This window comes from Ochotona curzoniae, unplaced genomic scaffold (assembly GCF_017591425.1).
Source record: "Ochotona curzoniae isolate NIBS_2020 unplaced genomic scaffold, NIBS_Ocur_1.0 contig_908, whole genome shotgun sequence".
Classification (NCBI taxonomy): Eukaryota; Metazoa; Chordata; class Mammalia; order Lagomorpha; family Ochotonidae; genus Ochotona; species Ochotona curzoniae.
In genome coordinates this window covers 29,065,798-29,090,435 of record NW_024466607.1, presented here as the reverse complement: position 1 = coordinate 29,090,435, position 24,638 = coordinate 29,065,798, and the positions used below count along the sequence as shown (strand labels likewise).

The window sequence follows — 24,638 nt, the reverse complement described above, 5'->3', positions numbered from 1 at the left end:
AGAGGTATGTAGGGCCCCCGGGCAATGGTCACAATGATTTTCTCCACTGCTTCTCATTTCAAGGACTTCCAGTGGAGCACAATGCAAGGCAACCTGTCCAGATGAATGAAGGCGCTATGCGAGGCTGGAGTTGAGGCCAAGAGATAACACTGAGATGCAGGACTTGCCTGGCAAAACTAGTGGTCTGGCAAAGGGTAGGGAGTTATACAAAGGGCTGTGCTTTAGTGAAGAAAACCCCCCTGCACTAAGATACAGAGAATTCCTGGTGAATTCAAACACAAGAGAGATACATATATGTATGTGTTGAATCTAATTTTATCTTGCCTTAGCTTTTGTTTTGTCTGCTGTATTAGTTGAACTCCTATGACCTGACATTCATGAAATCCTAATTTCCATCTGTGTCTCTCCTACTTATCAAAACTGTGCTCTCCATCTTAAACAAATTAAGAGAGAAAGAAGCAGAGATGAATTATCTCAGAAGGTAGTGAGTGGGAGAGAGAGAGAAAAAGAGAGAGAGAGTCTTCTATCATTAGTTCATTCCCCAGATGGCTGTCATACCCCAAACTGAACCAGGCCAAACCCCGGAACCTCATCCAGGTCGGCCATGTGGGTAGCAGGGCTCAAATACTTGGCTTGTCATTTACTACCTTCCCAGACACATCAGCAGGAACTGGATTGAAAGAGGGGCAGCTGGGACTTGTATTGATGCGCCCTGGGCATTCCAAATGGCATGTTGTCTGGTGTACTATATTGTCTATCCCCAAAAACAGTATTTCTAGAAGACATATTTTGATAATAATGAGCAGAGGATGGGAGCATGTGGACGTAAAAGGCCATATGTCACACTGCAGAATGTATCGTCACCTTGGCTGACAAGGAGTCACACTATGCCTTTACCCCACTAGGACTGAGTACAATTCTTGTCAAATACTAAGTGATGTTGTTGGTTGTGTGTATGCATGTGAAGGCGGAAGAGAAGGAGGGAGGTAGATTAACTAACACTGGGAGCCAAATAATGAAGAATTCTTGTAGTTCATACAAGGCTGAGAATTATTTGAGTTGCAACAAGGCTTCAACAAACACGTCATAAATAAAATAATCACATTAAGAAGTGGGAATACGGAGGAGTGTTGTGATTCTTGTTCCAGCTGCTGCACTTTTAAGATTTATTTATTTTTATTGGAAAGTCATTTACAGAGAGGAGATACAGAAAGATCTTCCATCTGCTGGTTTACTCCCCAAGTGGCCTCAACAGCCAGAACTGAGCCAATCTGAAGCCAGGAGCCAGGAACTTTTTCTGGGTTCCCACACGGGTGCAGGGTCCTAAGGCTTTGGGCCGTCCTCAACTGCTTTCACAGGCCACAAGCAGGTAGGAGCAGCCAGGACATGAACTGGCACCCAAAGGGAATCGTGTGTGAAAGCCAAGGATTTAGCCACTGGACGATTGTGCCAGGCTCCAGTTGCTGCACTTCCAATCCCCTCCCTGCTAATGGCCTGGAATAGGCCCAATCAAGTATGATCCTCATCACCCTGGTGGGAGACATGGAAGGAGCTTCGGGATCCTGGCTTACGCCTGGTCCAACCCAGCTTCTCTCTCCATCTCTGCCTTTTAAATAAATAAATAACTCTTTTTCTTTTTTTTCAGTGGGACTAAAATAAATTTTCCCATGGAACATTACAAATATCAGAATGATAACACTTGAGGATGGTAAGACTGCAGAGGAAGTAGATCTCTCAAACGCTGGTATTTCCTTAGGGAGAGGCCCACCTGGCAAGCAAGTGAAGGGACCCTCCAGCCAGTGACCAGTGGGGAAGCAACTGAAGCAGTCAGTCCAGAAACTCATGAGGAACTGAATCCTGACAGCATGCTCAGGTCCTTTCCCAGCTGAGCTTTCCGAAATGACTGCAGGCCTGGCCGGGCCGGCATGTGCGTTTCCGTCTCTACTGTCTCTACTGCTTCCTCCCCTAACTTTGTTCTGGCAGACAATCTTGTAGCAGTTCTGTGAGAGAGCTTGAGGCAGAGACATTTCAGCTAGGCTGTGACTGGGACAGTGAGTTAATCAGTGGCTCTTCCTTTAAGCTGGTAGATTTGGGGATAATTTGTTGATATGGAGTAATAACTATACTCTTACTTCTATGGGATGTGCACTTACGCTAACAATTATACAAGTGTCTTCAGTATTGTGCAAGCACCTCTGCTTCAAGATTATGGAGTTCTTCAGGCAGGAATTGCTGTCTTAGCTAGCATGCTGCTGCACATAGGCATTGAAAAGACACGGATTCTAAAACTTAACAGTTATCAAGTGACCATATTCACTTAGGAGATACCACGTGGTCTAAAGGCTAAACTTTGGTTGCAGTTCTGTCACTTTATTCACCAGATGAATGATTGTTGGCAAGAGTCTTCATCTTCGACACATCATTTTCCTATATGTGATGAGAATATTAACTGTGCCTACTCTTTGGGATTGATGCATAGTGTATGGAACGCTATCTGCCACATGGTGTTCAGTAATTGTTCAATATTGTTTAGTATATATATATATTTAAAGATATATTTTCTTATTGGAAAGTGAGTTAGATAGGAGGAGAGAAAGAGAGGAAAATCTTCCATCCATTGATTCACTCGCCAAGCTACCACAAAGGTCAGAGCTGAGTCGATCCGAAGCCAGGAGCCAGGAGACTCTTCCGGATCTCCCATACAGGTGCAGGGTCCCAAAGCATTGGGCCGTCCTCGACTGCTTTGTCAGGCCACAAGCAGGCAGCTGGATGGGAAATGGGGCGGCCGGGATTAGAACTGGCACCCATATGGGATCCTGATGTGTACAAGGTGAAGACTTTAGCCACTAGGCTACCATGCCCTAGTATATATTTTTGAGAACATTTAATGAAGCAATTCAGGATGTGTAATTTATAAATGACATCAAATTACTTAGGATTGCAGTGCTTTGAATGACAGTAATACAATTAACAATTGTAATTAACAATTCTTTTAATTCCCTTCTACAAACATTTTGAACTGTCACACACACACACACACTCACACTCACACTCACACAAAAGCACACATTTTAGAAAATTATTTACTCATTTGCCTAAAAGATGTTTATCTGCTACCAAATTAGATACTCAGTTATTCTTGCAAATGTTACATCCAGCTCTACCAAAAAGGTAGTTTTTGAATGTTATATGATCAGCTCCCGACAGAGGGAGTAACTGCTATAATATAATGAAAGATGATATAATGAAAATAGAATGAATATCACCAAGCTTTTGGTGAAGTTTTGATTCTTGATCAAATACAGTTGTCCAATCCTCTTGAGTTTACAATATATTTCTTCAAACAAAACAACAGTGCATAATGTGAGATTCAACTTGAAACAAGCTACTGGGTTACTCACTCAATAACCTGTCACTTATACACAGTTCTCACGACAGGATATATTTTTGTGTATGTTTTCATTTGGATAGAATGTCCCGTACTGGAAGAATCCATGTTTAACTTACCCAATTCCAGGCTCATTCCATCCTGGAGATGTAGGAAAAATTGACTTTTAAAGCTATTAACGAACTTGGTGACAAAAATATAACCCATGGACAGGTACTCAGCTGCATCCCATAATGTTTGATGCTTGACTCCAGCGTCCTGCTGATGCAGATCTTGGAGAGCAGTAATGATGGTCCAAATGATTGGGTTTCTGCTTCCCATATGGGAAACCTGGATTGAGTCCCTAGCTCCAAGCCGTTCTGGGGGTTTGGGACATGCACCAGCTCATAGGATCTGCATCTTTATCTCTCACAAAAATAAATAAAACACACATAGACACACACATATATATATGATCTTAGACTACAAAATATTTTACTTTTTACTTAGATATATATAAAAGAATTTCAAAGCACATTTTTATAACAATACTTTTTATAACAAAAGACAAATGTATTCTTTTAGAAATTATTTGTTTTTATTTAAAGGGCAGATTTACACAGAAAGAGAGACAGAGATCTTCCATCTGCTGGTTCACTCCCCAGTGGCTGCGATAGCCAGAGCTGAGCTAGGCTGATCTGAAGCCAGGAGCAAGAAGCTTCTTTCGTGTCTCACATGAGTCCAATGGCACAAGAACTCCGCTGCCTTCCCAGGCCTAAAGCAGAGAGCTAGATAGAAAGTAGAGCAGCCAGGACTAGAATCAGTGCTCATATAGGATGCCAGAGCTGGCAGGTGGAAGATCAGCCTGTTAAGCCACCACACCTTCCCAAAACAAATGTATTCTTTTCTCACAATGGACTCGTCAAAGGACTTGTGCAAGGTTCTGCAGAAGGCAGTGAGAGATGGCTTAAAGAGCTGAAAACCGTTTGCTGTAATAACACCCATGTACTCTATCCCTTCAATCACTGAACTGTATAATTAAGTCTACCTACCCTTGTCAGTTTGATCCTATTCAGTTTCTAGGTAGGCAAATCAATCATTAGTGAATAGTCTTGTCTTTCTTTTGCCAACCAAATCTCTTCTTTTTCTCAAGTATTTAATTTTGCAGGGATGAGTGCTACCGGAGAGGGGATAAATGGCATTCCTGCTTTTGATTTACAGACAACCTGTATAGTTACACTAATTATGTCAATGTTTGGATTCAGTTTTCATGAAGGTAGTCTTTGTGAACTTAAGCAAATGTATTGCTCTTTTGAATTCACTGAGTATTTTTATCCACGCTAGTTGTAGAATTTTACATCTGTCATTCTGACAATATGGGTTTTTCTCCTGGTGTGATTTTTCATTAAGATCCTCTTTTATCCTTTTATTTCTATTATGCTGCCTTCTGCCATTATTTAATATCGTCCATTTTAGAAGTTTTTCAGGCATCTCTTTTGCTTTGCTTCTGCTCTTATCACTTTTTAAAAAAAGATTTATTTGATTTTTATGGGAAAGTGAGATTTACAGAAAGAAGGAAATACAAAGAGAAAGATGTTCTGTAAGCTGGTTCACTCCCCCAAGTGGCCACAATGGCTGGAACTGAGCTGAACAGAAGCCAGGAGCCAGGAGTTTCTTTTGGGCCTCCCACGCAGGTGCAGGGTCTATGCAGGCTTTGGGCTGTCCTCAACTGCTTTCCCAGGCCAAAAGCAGGCAGCTGGATGGGAAGTGGGGCCCATATGGGATCCTGGCACATATAAGGCAAGGACTTCACCCACTAGGCTACCATGCTGGGCCCTCTTTATCACTTTTTAATACATAGCATACAAGAATACTAGCATATGTATATTTAATTCTTTAACCTTCATATATTTTATAAATTTTGTATGATAAACGTTTTTTTAAAGATTTATTTATTTTTATTACAAAGTCAGATATACAGAGAGGAGGAGAGATAGAGAGGAAGATCTTCCATCCAATCATTCACTCCCCTAGTGAGCGCAATGGCCAGTGCTGCGCCGATCCAGAGCCAGGAGCCAGGAACTTCCTCCAGGTTTCCCACACAGGTGCAGGATCCCAAAGCATTGGACAGTCCTTGACTGCTTTCCCAGGCCACAAGCAGGGAGCTGGATGGGAAGTGGGGCGGCCGGGATTAGAACCGGCGTCACATATGGGATCCCAGCACGTTCAAGGCGAGGACTTTAGCCACTAGGCCATGGTGCCGGGCCCAGATTTTGTATAATAAATGTTTAGGGGAAAAAATTAGGTTATCAGATAAGATTTAAAATTTCTTGTTTGGGGCCTGGCACAGTAAGCTAGTAGCTAGTCTTTGCCTTGCATAATTTTATGCATAGTAAAAGAATATTTCTTAGTTGATAAGAATCATAAAGCAAAAATAATTACTTTTAGATTGTTCATAAAACAACTTAACTGAGTAATTACAAGGATTGAAACTTTCAGTCCAGAAAGTCTTGCAGAGACACAGAAATATAAGAACAAACATGTAAGAAATCCAGCATCTAATTAATAAGATTTTCAGAAACCAAGCAAGTTAAGAATTAGAGAAATAAACCATCAAATAAGTGACACAGGAGAATTTCCCAGAGTGCCAAGAAAAAATACACACATTTAGGCATATGTTGTGAAATTTCAGAATACAAACAAGAGCAGAAATATCTAAAAGATTCCAGGGGGAAAAAAATGAGAAAGTAATTTACAAAGACCAGTAAACAAATGAGATCTACATCTCACCATTGGTAGTAGGTGGCACTGGATGCCAGGAAGTAAGAAGGGAATATAAAATGTGTGTGTGTGTGTGTGTGTGTGTGTGTGTGTGTGTGTGTGTTTGTGTGTGTCTGTGCGTGTCTGTGCGCATGTGTGTGCGCACGCACCCAGACCCATACAAAAATGTTTGCCAGCCACTGCTAAGCCTGCAAAAGTATCTTTTCAAGCAATGGGAAATGTAAAATTTGAATGTCCCAGAGAGGGCAAATAAACCTGTAACGAACACAAATGGGGCACTCATGCCACTGTTCCTCAAATAACTGAGATAGGACCATCTGGACTCAGCTGACACCCCAACGTCAAGGATCCTTGCTCTTGAGGAGTTCAGATCCTACACAAGGAGGACCAGTGTGCAGAGGTGAGAGGGCAAAAGCAGGTGACAGTGATTGAAAAACAAAGGCCAAGTCCCACTGCTTAAGGAATGTGATGTTCCAGTTCATTCTATCATCTAGCTAATTCTATAGCAGTCGACAATGTTGCAAAGTCAGAAATGAACGCCTTCACTGTGCAAAGGTTTCCTGCATAGAAGCTCCAACTGAATTTGCAGGAGTTGCTCTCAGTCTCAACACCCAGTTTTCGTTTGAACATGGGCCTCTTTGCTTTCTCAATGCTGTGTTCTGCACTGGCCCCCTGCTCTTGGCTCCTTGGAAAGGTTTGTTCCCTTTCTTGTGGCCTCCTGTGGGCCCTCCCAGGCTTGGCTTGCACCCCAGCCCTTCTCTGCTTGCTTCATCCCTGTGAGCTCCTGCAGCTCTGACCAGTATTTGGGCGACTGCCAGCTCCACATCTTGGCCTGACCCATCACCTACGTTCAGTTTCCTTATCCACACCCACCCTGGCTGCAGCACAGCAACTTATACATAGCAATCCTCTGTCACTTGAAACTCTGCTCTTCCAAAAATGAACTCACTCGCTTTACATCCCATAATAGCTCTGCTCGCCAACTCCTCGCAATCCCAGCACCTCGGCCTTCAGGTTTTGAATGTAACTATCAGGCCATCTTCCTGGATTTCCTGGAAAAATTAATAGTATGTCCTATTTCAGTGTTTGTTTACTAAATGGTAGTAGGGAAGCAATGACAGATGGCTGTGGGCATCAGTAGTAAGATCCAGTAGGTAACTTAGGCAAAAGCATTTCGAAAAGTACAGTGTCATGCCAAGAGTAAGATATCAGAGAATGTTTTGTAAACATTTAAATATTTTTTGCCTGGGAGGTTATTGTCATATGCAAGTAGAGCAATAGAGTTTGTCATGCTAAACAGCAAATCAGACTTGCACAGCTCTGTCCCGAGAAAAATGTAGACAGTATTCTAGTTTTGGGGATTGCGAAATACAGTTTTAAGAGAAAACTGTAATCATCTCTTAGAAACTTCCAACAAAGAAATACATACACCAGCACGCATATTTATGCATGAATATAAAAGCAGATATACACTTTCTAGAATCACTCGCCCTCCCTTATTTTACCCCCAATTTAATTTTTATCAATTGTGGATCAAGATTATTCCAGGACACCAACGGCACAATTTGGAGTTGAGATCATTCAAATTGCTAACTGCTACCTGTCCTTGATGATGGATTCCATCTCTCTGGTCTCTCTGGCTACAAACACTACACACAAGGTCTGTATCCTTCCCACCTTCATGTGAGCAGCTCTGATTAGCTCATCCATTCTTGTGCCTGTGACTCCTGCCATCACCACACCCATCACATCTTGTAGAACACACAGGATATTTGAGGACTTATCACAAACCAGATGTTTTGGGTCAGGAGTGGGAACCAGACTTGGCTGTGGGGCAGAGTAGCAATAAGTTGCAAAATCTGTTAACATTTGCATTCTCATGCAGAAATTTAAAAGACCATAGAAAATGAGTCTACTTCTCTTCAGTCAGTGTTTTCTCTTTATTCACTCTGCTTCTGGTTCCCAGGGCATTGTCTTTCATTAGTGATGCTTTGCCTGTATGGGGTGCGAATGTGTGTCTGTGTGTACCCTTATCAATGTCTCTTTGCCAATAGGGGGTGCAGGGTGTGTGTGTCTGTGTGTACCCTTATCCCTTTATCATGTGTGTCTGAGTGTACCCTTATCTATGTAATTTTCACCTTTGTGGATATAGAGATACTATACAATGCAATGCTGAGCTGGGAATACTCCAGACATGTAACAGGTTATGGCTTTGCCTCATTTCCAATCTTCATTGAAAAGGCATGAGCACTCCTTTAAGCACCATTTCTCCAGCACTTCCATGTCTGGGATCTCTGCCTGCAGGCTTCATGGCACAGCACCTGAACCTTCACCCAAACCTTCCACTTGCACCTCATTGATAGCAGTTGATTTCCCTGATTAGCACTTTGCTAAAACTACTTACTCATTTCTAATCTTCAAATTGTCAGATCCAGACAACTTTTTAGTAAGCATTTTACTTATTGTCTAGATGTCATTCTAGAAATTCTTTATGTATACACCTCTTCTGTGGTTCCTTTTCTTTGATAATGTATCAGTTGCCTTTCTTCTGTCCTTTTAACTGAATTGCTTACATTTTGTACTTAGATAGTTTATCTCTGATTGTATGTTATGTCTTGAAGCTAATTCATCCATTCACTCAAACTCAACCATAACTGACTGTGGAAGCAAGACTCCTAAATTCATTAATAAGTTTCACCTGCCTCTACGGCATTAAATGAGTTGTCAGAAGGACCCTGTGGAGTTGTTGCTATTACAGGTTTACACTGATTGTAAGAAAATGCTTTTCTGTGTTGTGTGGGCTCCTCTTTGCATATACTCTTTCAAATTGTGACCTACTGACTTGTACACAGATCTCAGGCATTCTAATCTAAGTCCTGGCATAAAGCCCTTGCTTTTTTCTTTTACCCTTAAGCAATCTTTGCAATCAAGTTTCTAGAGCTAAACTGTGTGACCTGAACACAATTAGGTAGTACTACATCTGTCACCCAATTCATGTGTCAGAATCCTAATTCTCCAATGTATGAAGAAATGGGGCTTGGGGGTGCTTAGGGCTGGAGGACTGGTCCCTCATGAATAGGATTAATGGCTCTTAGAAAAACAGGTAATCTGACAGCACCTCCATCTTGGACTTGCACCCTCCAGGATTACAAGAAACAAATGTCTGTTGAAACCACTTAGTCTGTGATACTTTGTTTTGGCAATTTGAACTAACATTGTTCTCTCTGACCGATATAGGACAAAATAAGCTCTAAGGTCAGGCCCTGTTCAGTGCTTTAACACAAACAGAAAAGCTTTATTTTCACTTTACAGGTATGGGTTATAAACGCTGTATAAACTGTTCTGTAATACCACTTGTTTAGTTGTAGTCCTTTACAAATAAATGAACAGTCCAGAAACTAGAGAACTGTGTGACTGTAAAACGGTGAAAACTGTCTTCCTGAATGCCTTATAGGCAGAGTCCAAATGGCTATATTTCCTATACTTTATATTAATTCTTATGAAATACTGTTCTACAAAGTTCTGTTTTAAGTATACCTAAATGGCAGCAGTATAGCTATTATACTGGTAACAGCAGATAATTTACTAAATGTTCATTATGTGTCAGGCATTTTGATAAGCATTTTATGTACTTATTTGATCTTCACAAGAGCTCTATAAGATGAAGTTATTAACTTCTTTTATGCATAAAAAAAACTAAAGCTCAGATGTGCTAAGTAAACTGCACATAATCACAAGAGCATAATTCATGTTTGGAATATAAAATGCTTAGAAAGCACATTACACATTTCTTGTTTAAGTTCGTGTAGTGTTTTGTTCATCAAATCATACTGTTTTACATATATTTGTGGAACAAAAAAGGGACCTATTAAATCCCCTTTTTAAAGAAATAAGCAACAGGCAATCATAAATGATAGTTTAAAATTGTTATATTTTAACTTTAGTTTTAATACTTTGACAAAAGAAATTTGTAAAATCATTTATCTTAAAATTTTAGCGTATCATTTTCAATTTTGTCCTATAAGGCTGGATCATTAGGTATTCCAGCATCAATAATTTTTAATTTTAAAATTTATTTGAAAAGCAGAAAAGCAGAGTTACCAAGAGAGGAGGCAAAATAAAGAAAGGGAGATCTTTCATCTGCTGGTTAACTCCCCGGGGCCGCAGTGCCCAAGTTGAAGCCAGGGGCCGGAAGCCTCTGCCTGATCTCCCACAAAGATGCAGAGGCTCAAGCATTTGGGCCACCCTCCCCCACTTCCCCAGGAACATTTGCAAGGAGTTGGGTTGGAAATAAAGCAGTCAGGATTTGAACCAGTGACCATACAGAATGCCAGTGTCTCGGGCAGAGGTCTAGCCTATACACCACAAAGCATCAGCATTTAATAAACTATAAGTCAAATAATTACATGCCATAATGAGGAAACTTAAATATGGCTGATTATATGAACTGTAAAAATAATCAATCAACAAACATCTTAGAAGCTTATTATATGGCTTCCAGATTCAGCTCTTAAAATGTTAATAAAATGTCATCACTCCCAACCTTACAAGTAAAAGTTGTTCAAACTGAAAATCAATGTCTTAGAAATTAGTTGCAGGGCATACAATCACCCTAAAATGTGGCGTTTAAGTGAACTCAGAAAGTCAGTCATGACCTGCTTAGCTCTAGCCAACGAAACTAGAGCCATAAATGAGAAAAATTCCTCAAATGGCTATTCTGATCATTCCTGGAGAATGAGTAAGGACTCCTAGGACAACCAACCATGAAACTAAATAGCGGGCCCGGCGCCGTGGCCTAGCAGCTAAGGGCCTCGCCTTGAAAGTGCCGGGATCCCATGTGGGCGCGGGTTCTGGTCCCTGCGGCTCCACATCCCAATCCAGCTCCCTGCTTGTGGCCTGGGAAAGCAGTCAAGGATGGCCCAAAGCCTTGGGATCCTGCACCTGCGTAGGAGACCTGGAGGAAGTTCCTGGCTCCTGGCTCTGGATCGGCATAGCACCAGCCGTTGCAATCACTTGGGGAGTGAATCACTGCACGGGGGATCTCTCTGTCTCTCCTCTTCTCTGTGCATCTGCCTTTCCAGTAAAAGTAAATAAATCTTAAGAAAAAAAAAAGCCTAAACTGAATAGCAGCATGAATCTCTTCCATCAATTCCGCTTGGAACTCAGGTAGCACAGAGGAACTAGCTGAAAGTACAACACTTGGTTCTAATCCCAGGTGAACCCTTCATTGGTCAGAGGACTTTCAGCATCTGATTCAATGGGTCTTTGTGTTTCCTATCTGGCAGAACAGAGATGATACCGGTTTTACCACTTTCCTGGCTTTAATAAAAATTCGTTTCTTCTTAAAGCATCTGAGTGTCTAATTGTGTGCCACATATTCATCTGAAATATGGCAAAGTAAAACAAACTCCTCGGCTTTATGAAGCTTACATTTCAAACGTGGGAATGAACACAAAAGGAATTCAAAAAGTTCATGGAAAATGGAGTTAAAAGATAAGTTTATTTTGGTGTCCAAATGTTTGAAATCCATACAGAGTATTTTTTTTAAATAACATGCATTTCCCATGAGCTCTTTGAAGACTCCTATATTTATATATATAGTAGAAAATGATAGGTGGTAACGGTAGGGGAGAAGCTGGAGATAGGATCGCATAACTTTACATCAAGTGATAAGTGAAGGCTTTTTAATAAGGTTTTTAAAAAGACTGGAATAAAGTGAGTCACTGAGGCGCTTCTTACCAAGACACACAGGAGCAAAGCCCTTGATGCTGGAGGTGCACCTGGCTGAGGAGTGAGATCCGTGTAGCTGGTCAGAGGAGGTGGGGAGAGGATGGCAGCAGGTCTATGAGATGGAGCTGGAGGAGCGCACCAGCTGTGTAAACAGTTTGGCTCTCACAGGAAGGCAGGTGGCAAGTCAGTTGGAGGGATGGCATCTCACATTTTAACAGGATCGCTATGACTACTGTGCAGAGACAGTATGTAACAAGGGGTCAAAGGTGATGAATAGTATGAATAACGCAGTGCCAATTACAGTAAGGCACACAACATAGATTAGCTTAAGGGTGGTCCCACAGGAGAGTACCTGAGTTCGATTCCTGCCTGCAGATCCTGATATCATCTGGCTAATGCAGATCCTAGGAGAAGGCGATGTAGGTGTGTGTAACTGGATCTCTGCCACCTAAGGGGAAGGTCTGGATTGAGTTGCCAACTAAGAGCTTCAGCACCAGGCCAGCCTGGCTGATGTGGGCATGTGGGCACTGAACCAACAATATACAGGAGCTCTGACTGATACATAATTTTTTAAAAAGAAAAAAAGATAGGCTAACATAGACCCGAGTAAATAATTTTTTAACAACAAAGATAGGCTAACATAGACCTGAGTAACAGTTTCCAAGTGGTACATAGTCTGGATGTAGATATATTTTGAAGTAAGAAGCCAACAGGATTTTCTGTTAAATCACTAGTAATATGACTTTAGGCCAAAGGAAACATAACAAAGCAGCTATCAATGTAAGTAAGCTTTCTCTAAAATTTAAAGATCCTTAATATGTGACAATATTAATTAGTTCACTTTCTGTGAGAGGTCAGATATTTCAATATATTAAAAAGCTCATTCTGTTTTACTAAAATATGAACTATTTCATGATTTTTCACCCATATTCTTCATTACTCAGGCCAGTTTACAACACTGGAAGTTTTCTATCGGAAAAGATTTTATTATAAGAAACAATGACATCAGGTAAAAATGCAAAAAATTGTGCAATTATGGTAAAATGTTGAGAAACCTACACATATGCCCCCATAGGCCTACAGTACTTGCTACATACCTGAGCACTGAACAATGAATGCCATGTTAAACTGGTTTTTTATATAGGGAATTTCTTTCCTTGCAGATTACAACCACTTTTTCTTTTTTGTACCAAAATCAGTTTGAACCTTGAGCATCAACTTTGTGGGAAAACAAAAAAAAACAAGAATAGAAGATAAAAGAATATAATTTCTACTTTCCTATAATATAGCTATAACAAGTCCAGTTTTCCAAGTGTAAAAATGTACAGGAAAGTGCTACATACATTCTTCAAATGCAAAAACAAAGTTAAGGTGAGATTGACATGTTAGCTTACATTTTTATTCTGTGGTTCCCATTGTGCCTTTTGCTTACACTTATACTATGAAAATGTACCTTAATATCTAAACATAAACCCACACAAACCACTAATATTAATCTTCGAGGACTTCTTTTGAAACCATTTAAAAAGTGGCAAAATATCCCAGCTATAGAATGTAAACAAAATTCTCATACAAAATTCTCTATATATTCTACTCCTGTAGTAAATCCTAAGCCTTGGCCTTAATACACTCTACTTAAGATTATACCTTTGATATAAATTGTTATAGCAAAAGGACGAACTATTATGCAGATCAACAGAATAAATCGACTGTAGAATTCACCACAGCATGTTCTTATACACCATACAGCACATGTACATTGCTAACCCAATGTTCTATGTCATGTCTTCAAGTAATACAATTTTCTAAACGCAGAAGATTGTCAAAAAGCGGCAGGAAAGCTGATATTCAACAAAGCTTTCAAAAATAAATTACACAAACATTTCTTGTAAAAATCGGTTGTTTTTTTCTCTCCCCTCAACAATGCAAAACTATAAAGAATGATTCAAAACCTCACACAAATAACCTCAAACAACATGAAGATACCAACAACAGGATAAAGATGAGGGAAAACTGGAGAGGCAACCATCTTGGTTAACAAAGTTTATACAGAGATCACAAGATACACTGTCAAGGCCAATATAAAAAAAAAAATCACATATCTAGCGTTCTAAGACTGGATTTTAAACTTAATTCTATAGATGCTGTCCACTTTAACTTCTGCTTCAGAAAACATTCCCTACTTATAGAGGTCTATGTAAAGCAATTTGGAAAGTTTCTGAAAAAACGAGGTATGTGATGCAAAGAGGCAATGTTTCAAATTTGTTTCACAGTATCACATTACAATTTGTGCAAGATCTTTTCTTTTCTTAATATAAACCATGCCAGTATGCGTTCTTTAAGAAAACGTGTCCCAGCTGAGGATAGATTCTGGGTTACACTCACATCCTTTATCAATTCTAAGCATAGTTAAAAAAAAAAACAAAAAGTTAGTGATCTGATGTGTATACAAAATACACAAATGAGTTTGTCCTTCATGTTAATATTCCTGACATAGAAATTCATCTGTTACTTTTCTCTTTTCCTTCTCTGTCACTTTCCATTTAGAACAAGAATTTTAAGAAGAAACTATTCACTATTTGGTGGAAAATTTGTTTAAAAAAAAAAAAGAGGTTTTAACTATGAGACTCACAAAACATTAAATTAGACCATTGCTGGAGGTTTATGTTTCTGAAAAACAGACCTTTCAAAGTAGGTGTAAAACTTCACATTATGCTCTATGCAGAAGAGAAATAAGTTACCTTTCATTGTACCGATTTGATGGGACCGGCAGACAATGGAAAATGAAGCTGGGCATGGCCCATGCCATGTTAGTGCAAACTGTGTTTAATGTTCTTCTATTCTGAGTCCAGTTAGACCAATAATTGGCCCTATCTTACTATCACATAAGTAGAGAATCTTGTGAAATCACAAGAGTTCAATAGCTTAATCAGTATATCCAAGGAACTAATGTATCAATTTGAAAGATAATCATAGGCTCAGACCATTGGAAATCTATCTAGCTATACATATGGATTAGCTATACTAGCACCAGCCACCTGTGAATTCAAGCCCTTTTCGGGATTTTAAAAGATCAGACAGTGTTAGCACTTGAAAAAGTGATCGACAGAAAACTGCCTCTCAAACTTAAAGCTACATGAGAAATATGAAACAATCATACTAAATACTTTGAGACTAATGTGTTTTCTACTCGAATAACTGAACACATTTAAATTGCAATGCACTTGAAAACAGTACACAAAAATATATATATGTAAATACATGTATAAATATTCAGAATGAGGATCTAAGTTAGTATTTCTCTGTTAGAGAGATCACAGCTAAAGTCAAGTCCTAGTGATATTGCCTCAGATTGTTACCCGTATTTAAAATAAGAATCCATGTCAAACTAGTTTTGATGTATCTAATCAATGACATTCCAACTGCTCTTCTAAGTGTGCATAGTTGTCTTAAATTGGATGGTCTCTCAAATCACTGTTTGCCACATAAGTCAAAAATGATGTAATTAACTTTTCATGCCCAGGAAAAAAAAAAAAGCTGATAATTGCACTTTGTTACCTTTCCTTACTGAAATGAAAACCTCACAAGAATGAATGTAAATCTACCTACACTGTAATCTTAAAGAGCACCCATTGCTTTCTTAATCATTGACAGCACTTCTTAAGACAAGGCTCCTAAGTACCAGATGCCAGTGAAGCACTAAGGCCTGCTACTCTTTAAAGTACTTTCTGAAGACACTGAGGGTACAGTTTAGCGACAGCACATTCGAAATGCCGGCCGAGGTCCCAGAGCCGATCTGGGGTCTCATACACCTTCAGCCACTCGTCAGCAATGTCATCATACTGATAAAGTGAATTTTTTCTGCTGGTTCTAAAGACATGCTCTTCAACGGTCACTTGAGTAGCTCGAACAAATAGGTGGAGTTTGTTCTGGAAAAGTACCAGCTTAAGGTATGGATTTATAGACTGATCACATGGGAAGTCTTTCTTACGAGTCCATGTATTTAGCTCAATATCATAGGCTTCTACAGTAAACACACGCTGATGATTTCCACAGGTTCCAGCTATGTAGTAGATGGAGTTCTTGTATACAGCTGCTAAGCCCTGGATTCTAGGCACAGTCATGGGAGTTAAAAAACCCCAGTAGTCTTTTTGAGGCTCATAGAAGAGGAAAAATTCTCCTAAAAAAAAAAAAAAAAGATAAGCAAAAATGTAAGATATTTGTTTTCTGGCAATATGTTGATAATTTTAAAATCAAAGACTAAAGAGCATAATTCTTCAAACAGTTCACTTCTAAAACAAACACAAAGACAGTATCATGGTCAACCTGAATTGACACGTTCATAACGGGGAGGAGGAGTACTCCAGCTTGATTCCATTTGTTCTAACCAATTAGCAACTTTATGCTAAGCCGGCTCCAAAACAAGCATTATTACTAAGTGGTAAGCCAGTAGGGACAAAGTGTATAATGTTCATCACAAGGAATCCACTATAAATTTCTGTGGCTATTAGAAGACAACACATGGAGTTGTTCATTCAAATGGATCATGGCTGTATTTAGTTGATATGATGAGAATGCAAAGACAGAGGTTCTAGAGGATAAAACATGGCTTTGATAAAATAGTAAACCGGGTTTCTGGAATGAACTTTGAATCAGTTTCTATGCTACACTGACAATAAAATGGTACACTGAGTCTTATTTCCATAAAAAGAAACTTCAAAAAGCTCATGGAACAATGAAATTAAAAGGTTGTTTGGGTGCAAGGAAGTTTTCAGGAGGCATGCATAGCTTTTCTATAACACATTTTGCAAGGACTTTAATGTATGGATTTCAAACATTTTTGTGCAAAAATAGTTGCTTATCTTTTGATTCCATTTCCCCTCATATGAAAAAAAAAACAGCTAAAAGAAAGCAATGAATTACAGCTTTTTGCTAGTTATAACTTTTGTATGAAGCCTTTGTAATAAAATTGTGAAGACTTCATGAGCAATTTTATTATCCTTCTATAGCCAAATAGAACAAAAACTTGCAACTACAACTATCAGGCTTATTTATGTAAAGAAGCTTTGTTTAGATTAGAAATACCTAATTCTAAACTGAGCTGCCCCCTTGAAAACAGTTATAAACTAGGGCTATTCCTATTGACAAATTCAAATGTGTATTTAAAAATAGTGTTGCTTTTAGAGGTGGGTGTTGTAGTGCAGGGGTTTAGGTTTCCACTTGGGATGCTGGCATTCCATATAGGAGTGCCAATTCTAGCCTGGGAGGCATTGGAAAATGGCCCAAGTATTTGGGTTCCTGCCACCCATGTGGGAGACCATGATGAACCCTGCTGGCTGTTGGATTTGACGTTCCAGCCTTGGCTGTCATGGGCATTTTGGGAGTAAACAAGCAAATGGAGTAAACCACCCTCTGACTCTTGCATGTTGGGCACTACCCAGTTGGCTATAAGACCAGAGCCTTGCAGACAGCCAGGGCTGGGCCAGGCTGAACTTGGGCACTTCAGCCAGGTGTACCACATGAGCAGCAGGGCCCAAACACATGGGCCATTTTCTGGTGTTTTTCTCAGGCCATTAGCAGGGAGCTGGTTTAAGAAATGGAGCACTGAACACAAGTTGGTGCCCATGATAGATGGCATCACAGATGGCATCCTTATCTGTGACACCACAATGCTGACCCCTCCACAAATTTCTCTGGAAAGTAAAGATGACACATCAAAAAAGCAGACTTTTAAAATATAAAGGCCTTTTTACAAACTAAAACTAATGATAATCAATTAAAAAATCCTTTAGGAAATCAGAATTTTCTTATATAAAGCATAATAACCCCAGACTTGGTGGTCATCCCAGTTCAGGAATTTGTATCATTCATTGGTATTCTGTTATCTGCATTAACACTTGGATTTTACTTTCCATGTTGGAGTGTTAAAATTAAATCCACCTCTATCAACTAACTGGTTAGCCAATAAGACATATACAGTTTCATTATATTGAAGGATATATCCTATCTAAATATACCGAATGGATTATAAGTTGATTCATATTTCCCATTTTTGGGCCAGACCGACACCCAAATCATTCCACACTCTAACCAAAATAGAAGGCTGCTCTTCATGCCTAATGTTAAAAATATGGACTCCTGCATTCATAGGAAATTTTAAGTCAAAGGATTAAAGCAAAGAATATAATTTTTAAAATGACAAAAATTTGGGTAGGAGTTTTAAAAGCATGTCTGTCTTCACAGAAGCTTTCTTTTTTACCTTGTTTTATTAAAGTAGCACTTGGGGGAAAAAATATATATAACTCATTAATAAAATTAAGAGGAATGATGTCCATATTATCTGCACTGCATTCAACATTTAAGTAATTAAATTCTATAAAATATTGTTTACACAGATGAGGATCTGGGATGACTGTCATATGTGCCATCAGGCAGTCACTTAGTTCCATTGTTTCTTTCCCAGAGTACTGATCCTACAGTTGTTTTTTTTTTTTTTAAGCTAAGGATATAGGATAATGGATAGTCCTGTTTATAATTGTAAAGGTAAGAAAAAGGTGATATCAGGATTTTCCATTATGGCTGGTTATGTGAAAGAAACCAATAAACCATGTCAACTACAGTGAAGATGAAGTTGAACTCCTTGGAAACTAATAGTATAACTTTGGGTTAATGTTCTGTTCTTCTTTTAACCTTGTAAGTTCTATTTTAAAAAAAGCAGTTGTTGCATCTCTTCTTAATTATACATATATTTCTGAAGAGCAGAAATAGCCATGTACCAACTGTGCATTACTGCTTGGTTTTGAAAAAGTGCTCTGAAATTGCTTTTCCCAAATGCCAAACTATACTTACTAAAAGAGTATTTTCAAAAATATCTATCCTGCCACATCAAAACAAGAACATAAAATTCTTATAGGACCATTTACTAAAATTACTGCCTTTTTCAATCCCAGTTTGTTTTCTTTACAGATTCTATATGGAATGGATTGTTTCAACAAGTGGTTCATGATAAGAAAGGCAGAGGTGTTCTTCAAGTAACAACTAACACCTGTTCCATTCAGCGTAACAAACCAGGACCTGAGTTGCTATCTGCCCCCAAAAAAGTAAGTCATTTAGGCACTTACCCTGTAAAACATAGATCTTATCTTTGTATTCCACAGCATTATGAAATTCCATTGCAACTGGCATTGCACATACAGTTGTCCAACAATTCTCTCTGCTGTCATAGCACTCCACAGATTTTAGTGAGTTTCTTCCATCACCTTCATAAACACGACCGCCAATTGCATACATTTTGCCACAGCAGTACACTAGCTTGCAACCAATTCTGGCTCGCAGTAAGGATGGTTTGGATATCCATCTATTGGTGGAATGGTCATACATCCAGAAATCATTTTCTGCCTTGTGGTCAATAGAAACCTCACTGCTACTTGGCCTGTATCCTCCTGCAATGTAAATATCATTATCTGGTGATACAAGGATACCAACTTCTCTCAGGTCATTTGGTGGTTTGCATAGTTTAAACACTCTTCCTGTGAGTATATCTAGACAAGGCACTGTTTGCTTCTTCCCTGAGTGTTTGTGGGCAGCATCAAAACATATGATCATCTCAGAAGCAGTCATCCCGAGCCTCTGTGCACAGCCATTGGTGGTGGATGGTCTCTTTTCTACACCACTTTTGGCGATAGCCTGTGCAAACTGAGGTGGGATTTTCTCTATAAAGGTATTTTCCATCAGAGGAAAACGAATGCATTTGGCAAAAATTTCTGGAAGTTGTACCTCTCTCTCTTTTTGTTCATGTTCAAACCACCTTATAATGCTTTCATAAACATGCTCTTCACGGTCTACATTTAAGTCATCACTGTCTAGTATGCTTATCAGCTGGTCCTTTGTCAAGTGAAGAAACTCTTGTTCTTTGGTGACACACAGAAACTTCTTACGAATGTATTCTTTTGATCGATCTCCAAGTTCCTGATGTCCATAATGATCGGCAAAGATAAAGACCCCAATACAATTCTGAGGGTCCAAGTGACTGATCATATACTTAGCACACTGGTCTTGGATGGAAGGAATCTGGAAGATGCTAGCTGCAGTGAACAAGGCTTGAACATTCGCCTCTGTCAGCATAATTCTGGAGGTGTAGGCATAGTTCAGGACTAAATCCATTGATTCAGCTTCCACACCAACTATCCTAACTTCTTTTTGAGTAGTTTCTGTAAGGCCGCTAGTGAACATGGATCTAAGAAGAAAACAATAGTATTATGTATTTGTTACAAATAATTATTATGACAAATGTTTAAAATATGAAGTTACCACAAGGACTAGCTTTACTAAAGATATTCCTGGATACTATGAGCAAAGACAAATCTGATAATCTAGCAGAACGATTTAGTGTTGCACATTTCAAAAACCCTATTCTGAGGTTCAGCCTACTTCATGCCAACTATGAAAAAAAAAAGTGGGGTGGCAGTATAATACTTAAGCATACAGAGAAATATAGTATAACACAATTTTCTCATGTTCCAGTAGAAATTACAAGGTAATCTGTGCTCAAAATGCAATTCTAGAAACTACACAAGGATTTCAGATATTACACCAAAATAAGCTTGTTTCCTAATTCCATTTTTCTACAAATTCTATGAAATGCCTAGTAAAGATTATTACTGATTATTTAGAAATATAAATCACTGATTATTTAGCGATAACAATTTTGGGCAAGTTTTTTTTTAGTAAAAATATGGTACAGATATGGAACTTTGTTGACCAAACATTACACAAAAAATTTGGCTCTTTATGATTTACCTTTTGCTTCCTTCATTTTAGGCTACACTTAAACATAAAAGTCAAACCAAATGTTTTCAAAAGCTGCCATGAAGAACGGACTGTGTGCACTGTAGTTTTGTTTTCAAAGTCTAGAAAGTTTACTATTTAAGTAAGAAACTGACCAACACTGGTAACAAAACTGAATTATTCATGTCCAGACCCTCCCACTTTAACTGATGGTATGAAAAATATCCTTAAATAGTTAGATTTCTTGTCACTTTTCAAGTTTCTATCCCTAAGTAAAATTATTTCTTAAATGTAGTGAAAGACACAATGCTTCTACACTGTAAATTTTAGAATCACACAGGCTTCCTTTGATGACTGAAAACCTGATCTTCCTAGCTGCTTTTCAATTCTGTTGTTGAGTCTTTTGACTCACCTAAACAGCTACCAATTAAAAAGAAAAATAAGCCCTTCATTACACAGCCATTAACTCCCCAAGGAGAACATTAGCACATATTCCTTTATGCTGGCAATTCCTGACTTAAATAAGTCCAACAACAGGACTGACACTTGGTGAGCTCTGAATTCCAACAGGTCCTGCTTGTGAATTGAAGACACAAGACAGCACTTCCTCACAGGAAATGCTAAGAGGGAAAGCATTTCTAATAATCACAGAAAACAAGATAGTCACACCAGATTTCCAGCCAGTCTAACTTTTCACCAGTGATGCAAGACTTAGAAAATATTAAGTATAACTTTCTAGATCCCACAAAAGGAAAAACACTAACAAAAAAATTGTGTATGATCATTTCTAGCCAAATATCTTCATGTGAAAGTATATTTCTTATAAGTAAAGTTTCCTAACCTTTTTTTTCCTTCCTACTGTAGCATATTTCTTTTAAAGCTTTGTCATCAAAAGCAATTTTAATTCAACATATTTAAGTGACAACATAAAATTTAGTAACATAAACACTTTCACTTTGAAGTCTTATTTTTTCTGACTTTTTTTTTTTTGCATCCAATCCTAAAATAATATAGCTTGAAATGAGATTGTAAAGAGCACTATAGCACTATAGTGGCTTGGAGTGACTATATAGCGACTAACAAGCCTGGCTCTGGAATCAAATCCAGCCTCTGCCATTTACTAGTCAGAACAATTCAGACAGGTCACTTAACCTCGCTGGGCTTCAGGTTATTGATCCGTAAAGTGGGAGTAACTGTACAGAGGCAGGATGGTAAAGATTACTGAAACAACACTAAAGCAAAGGAAGCCTAAAGCTCAGTAAATAAACTGTGACCAATATCCAATGTGGTGTTCAAAAAAAAAAATCACAGAAAACACACAACAGCAGACAAGTAGATTTCTAAATCATTCTGTACTAAAATAAACTTATCTTTTAATTTCATTTTTCCATAAACCTTTTGAAGTACACTTATTTAAAACATAAATGACCCCACCATATTTAACACACAGCCAGGGTAGCTAAATCTTACCAGTAGTTTCCATTACCAGCTTGTAAATATGTACGTTCTACCCCCAGCCCCACCTCTAGTTCACTGTCTTGTCATGATTAATACTTCGCAGCCCGCTGACCTACCCTAGGCAAGTCTAAATGATTCTATCGCAAATATCAGTCGAAGTAACTATATTTAAGCCAGTGTTCTGAGAAAGAGGAACCAAAACTACAGTCTGGAACATCACACTGTGTGCCCTCTAAAACGATAAAGTATTTTCAAAAGGAAAACAGTGCCTTTAGGACAGCTGAGAAAATGATTTCACTATTGATGCAGTTTGAAAACGAAAGACCTAAAAAAAAGTGATCATTGGAAACAAAATAAACTCTAGTAGGAAAGAAACTGCCTTTTTTCACTGACCTTAAAGTACAAAGTTCTTGTTCAAACCTAAACATTTTAAGTTTTACTTTCCAAATTTATGATGAACAAAGATGAATATGATTGCAAACTGTATAAAACACATCTGGAGATCTTTGAAACAATCACTGGCTTGGGACTTAAGGAAACTATTTTATTCACTGTTATTCTCCCTATTGAGTCTCACAATTTTAAAACAATCGGTTGAACAGTAGTTAGTTTTAAAGGAAACAGGCTACCAATGTTTACACATCATGAGTAACTTTTTGGAACAAATTTCTACATCAGTGCTGTCCAGTAAAACTTTCAGTAAAACGGTTCATTAATACTTTGAGTGGAACTGTTGTTTATTAGTCTGCCCAATATGGTATTTACTAACTACATGCGGCCATCCAGTACTTGAAATCTGTATATTGTACTTAAGAAGCGTTTTCATTTAATTTAAAATAACTGAAGTGTAAGTAGCCAGCCACGTGTGGTTAGTGACTGCCACATTGCACAGTACTTGTGCAGTTTTCTGGTTCTTTGCTCTACAGGAACACGGTTCAGTAAGTTAACAAACCCACTTGATGAACTTTACAAGAATCCTTTCGGGTCGAAAACAAAGGATGATTACAGCTGTTTTCAGGAAAAGAGCTCACCGGTTGCTTTTTAATGCCCCAGCTCAATGTTAACAATCAAGGGGATTACACCGAGGAGGGCGGGGGACCTGGGGCAGAACTCGTCCACGTTTCTACCGTCATCATACCTGAAGTAAGGGCTGATTGCAGCAAGAACGTTTCTATGACAGGAAAAGGTTTTCCCGTGATCCACTTCCACTATAATGTCTGTCAACTGTCCTTGATCGTACATTGTTTTGAGTTGCTTAAGAATACTGCACGCATGGAAGGGGTCCATGGCATCGCTGGCAGTGTCTGAAGATGGAATCCCATTCGGTGTTGGGGAACACTTACTTAAATCTAGGAGGAGAGAAATTATACAACCAAAGGAAGTTGGAGGCAACCACGGGCGTCGCGGGGTTCGCTGCGCGCTGCCTTGGCTTCTTCCCCCTCCCTCCGACCCCACCCCACCCCCTCCCGCTACACAGAATAACGCAGATGGACACACACTCGGCGTCGGGAGACCGCGAGTGTGAGGGACGGTGGGAGCCGGAGAGCAGCCAGCGAGCTGCGTCCCGAGGCCCGCCCGCTCCCGCCGGAGCCCCGGCGAACCCGCTGCCCCGCGCTCGCGGACTGACCGCGTCGGCAGCGCCCGCGAGGCGCCCGCGGACACCCCGCCGACAGCCGGCGGGCGGCAGCCTCGCGAGGGCACGTCGGAGGAGGATGGCGTCCGCCGCCGCTGCCCCCCTCAGCCGCCTCGCCAACAGGTCGCGGCAACGGGCGGGTACCCAGCCTGCCCATCCCCGTTGGCTCGGACCGCCCACTGCCCTCCACGCCATTCATCCTCCCCTCCCCGGGGTTCCCTCCACCTCTCCATCCTTCTCTCCGGCTCCTCGTCGGGACCGCCTCAACTCGCAGTTTCTGTCTCGCTTCAGCTCGCCTGCCCCTCAACCCTCTTCACACCGCCCTAGCCACATGCGACCCACCTGCCGACGCGGCCATTTCTCGAAGGGACCCTCGCTCTAGCTATTTAAAGAGGAAATGTCATTTCGCTCCTCGAGCTCCCGGGTTCCGGCCCTTCTAAGCTTCCCCTAACCAATGGGGTGGCCTTTGCATCAGGCTCCGCCCCTGATCTTCTAATCCCTGACGATGATTGGTCAAGATGCGGGCACTTGCACGACGGGAAATGTAGTCTTATCGCCTTCGCTCCCGCGTGGTCCCGGTCGGGCGGAGGACGAAGCCGGGGATCCTTATTGGGTGTTTCGGGCGGAGGTGGCGAGCTGGGAGCCCGCCAGCCTGTGTCCATGGGGAGCGCAATGTCTGCCGGGAGTGGTAGTCTTCTGACTGAAGAGAGCTGTCATTCTGAGGGGCTGAGGGTAGGGTGAGATTCGGAAGTGCGAATTTCCCTGTTGAGGCCTCTCTCCGGCCCTTCCTCTCCCCCACCCCCTAAAGCCTGTACCCTCATTCCCTAAACTTCCTGTCAAGGGCTGGCTTCCGCAGTGAAAGCAAGCTGTACGTGAGGGCTG

General features: G+C 40.0%; 1 protein-coding gene across 1 annotated transcript; it reads right to left on the bottom strand.

Annotated features, from left to right (window-relative positions):
• Positions 1-14,282: 14,282 nt before the first annotated feature.
• On the bottom strand, positions 14,283-24,179 carry KBTBD8 (kelch repeat and BTB domain containing 8). Its single transcript, XM_040994783.1, has 4 exons — positions 24,099-24,179; positions 23,262-23,472; positions 19,000-20,114; positions 14,283-16,058 (listed from the first exon to the last, which is right to left on the bottom strand). Exons 1-4 carry the CDS (start codon positions 24,112-24,114, stop codon positions 15,595-15,597), a joined length of 1,806 nt encoding a protein of 601 aa, XP_040850717.1. The 5' UTR covers positions 24,115-24,179; the 3' UTR covers positions 14,283-15,594.
• Between the last annotated feature and the right edge of the window lie 459 nt (positions 24,180-24,638).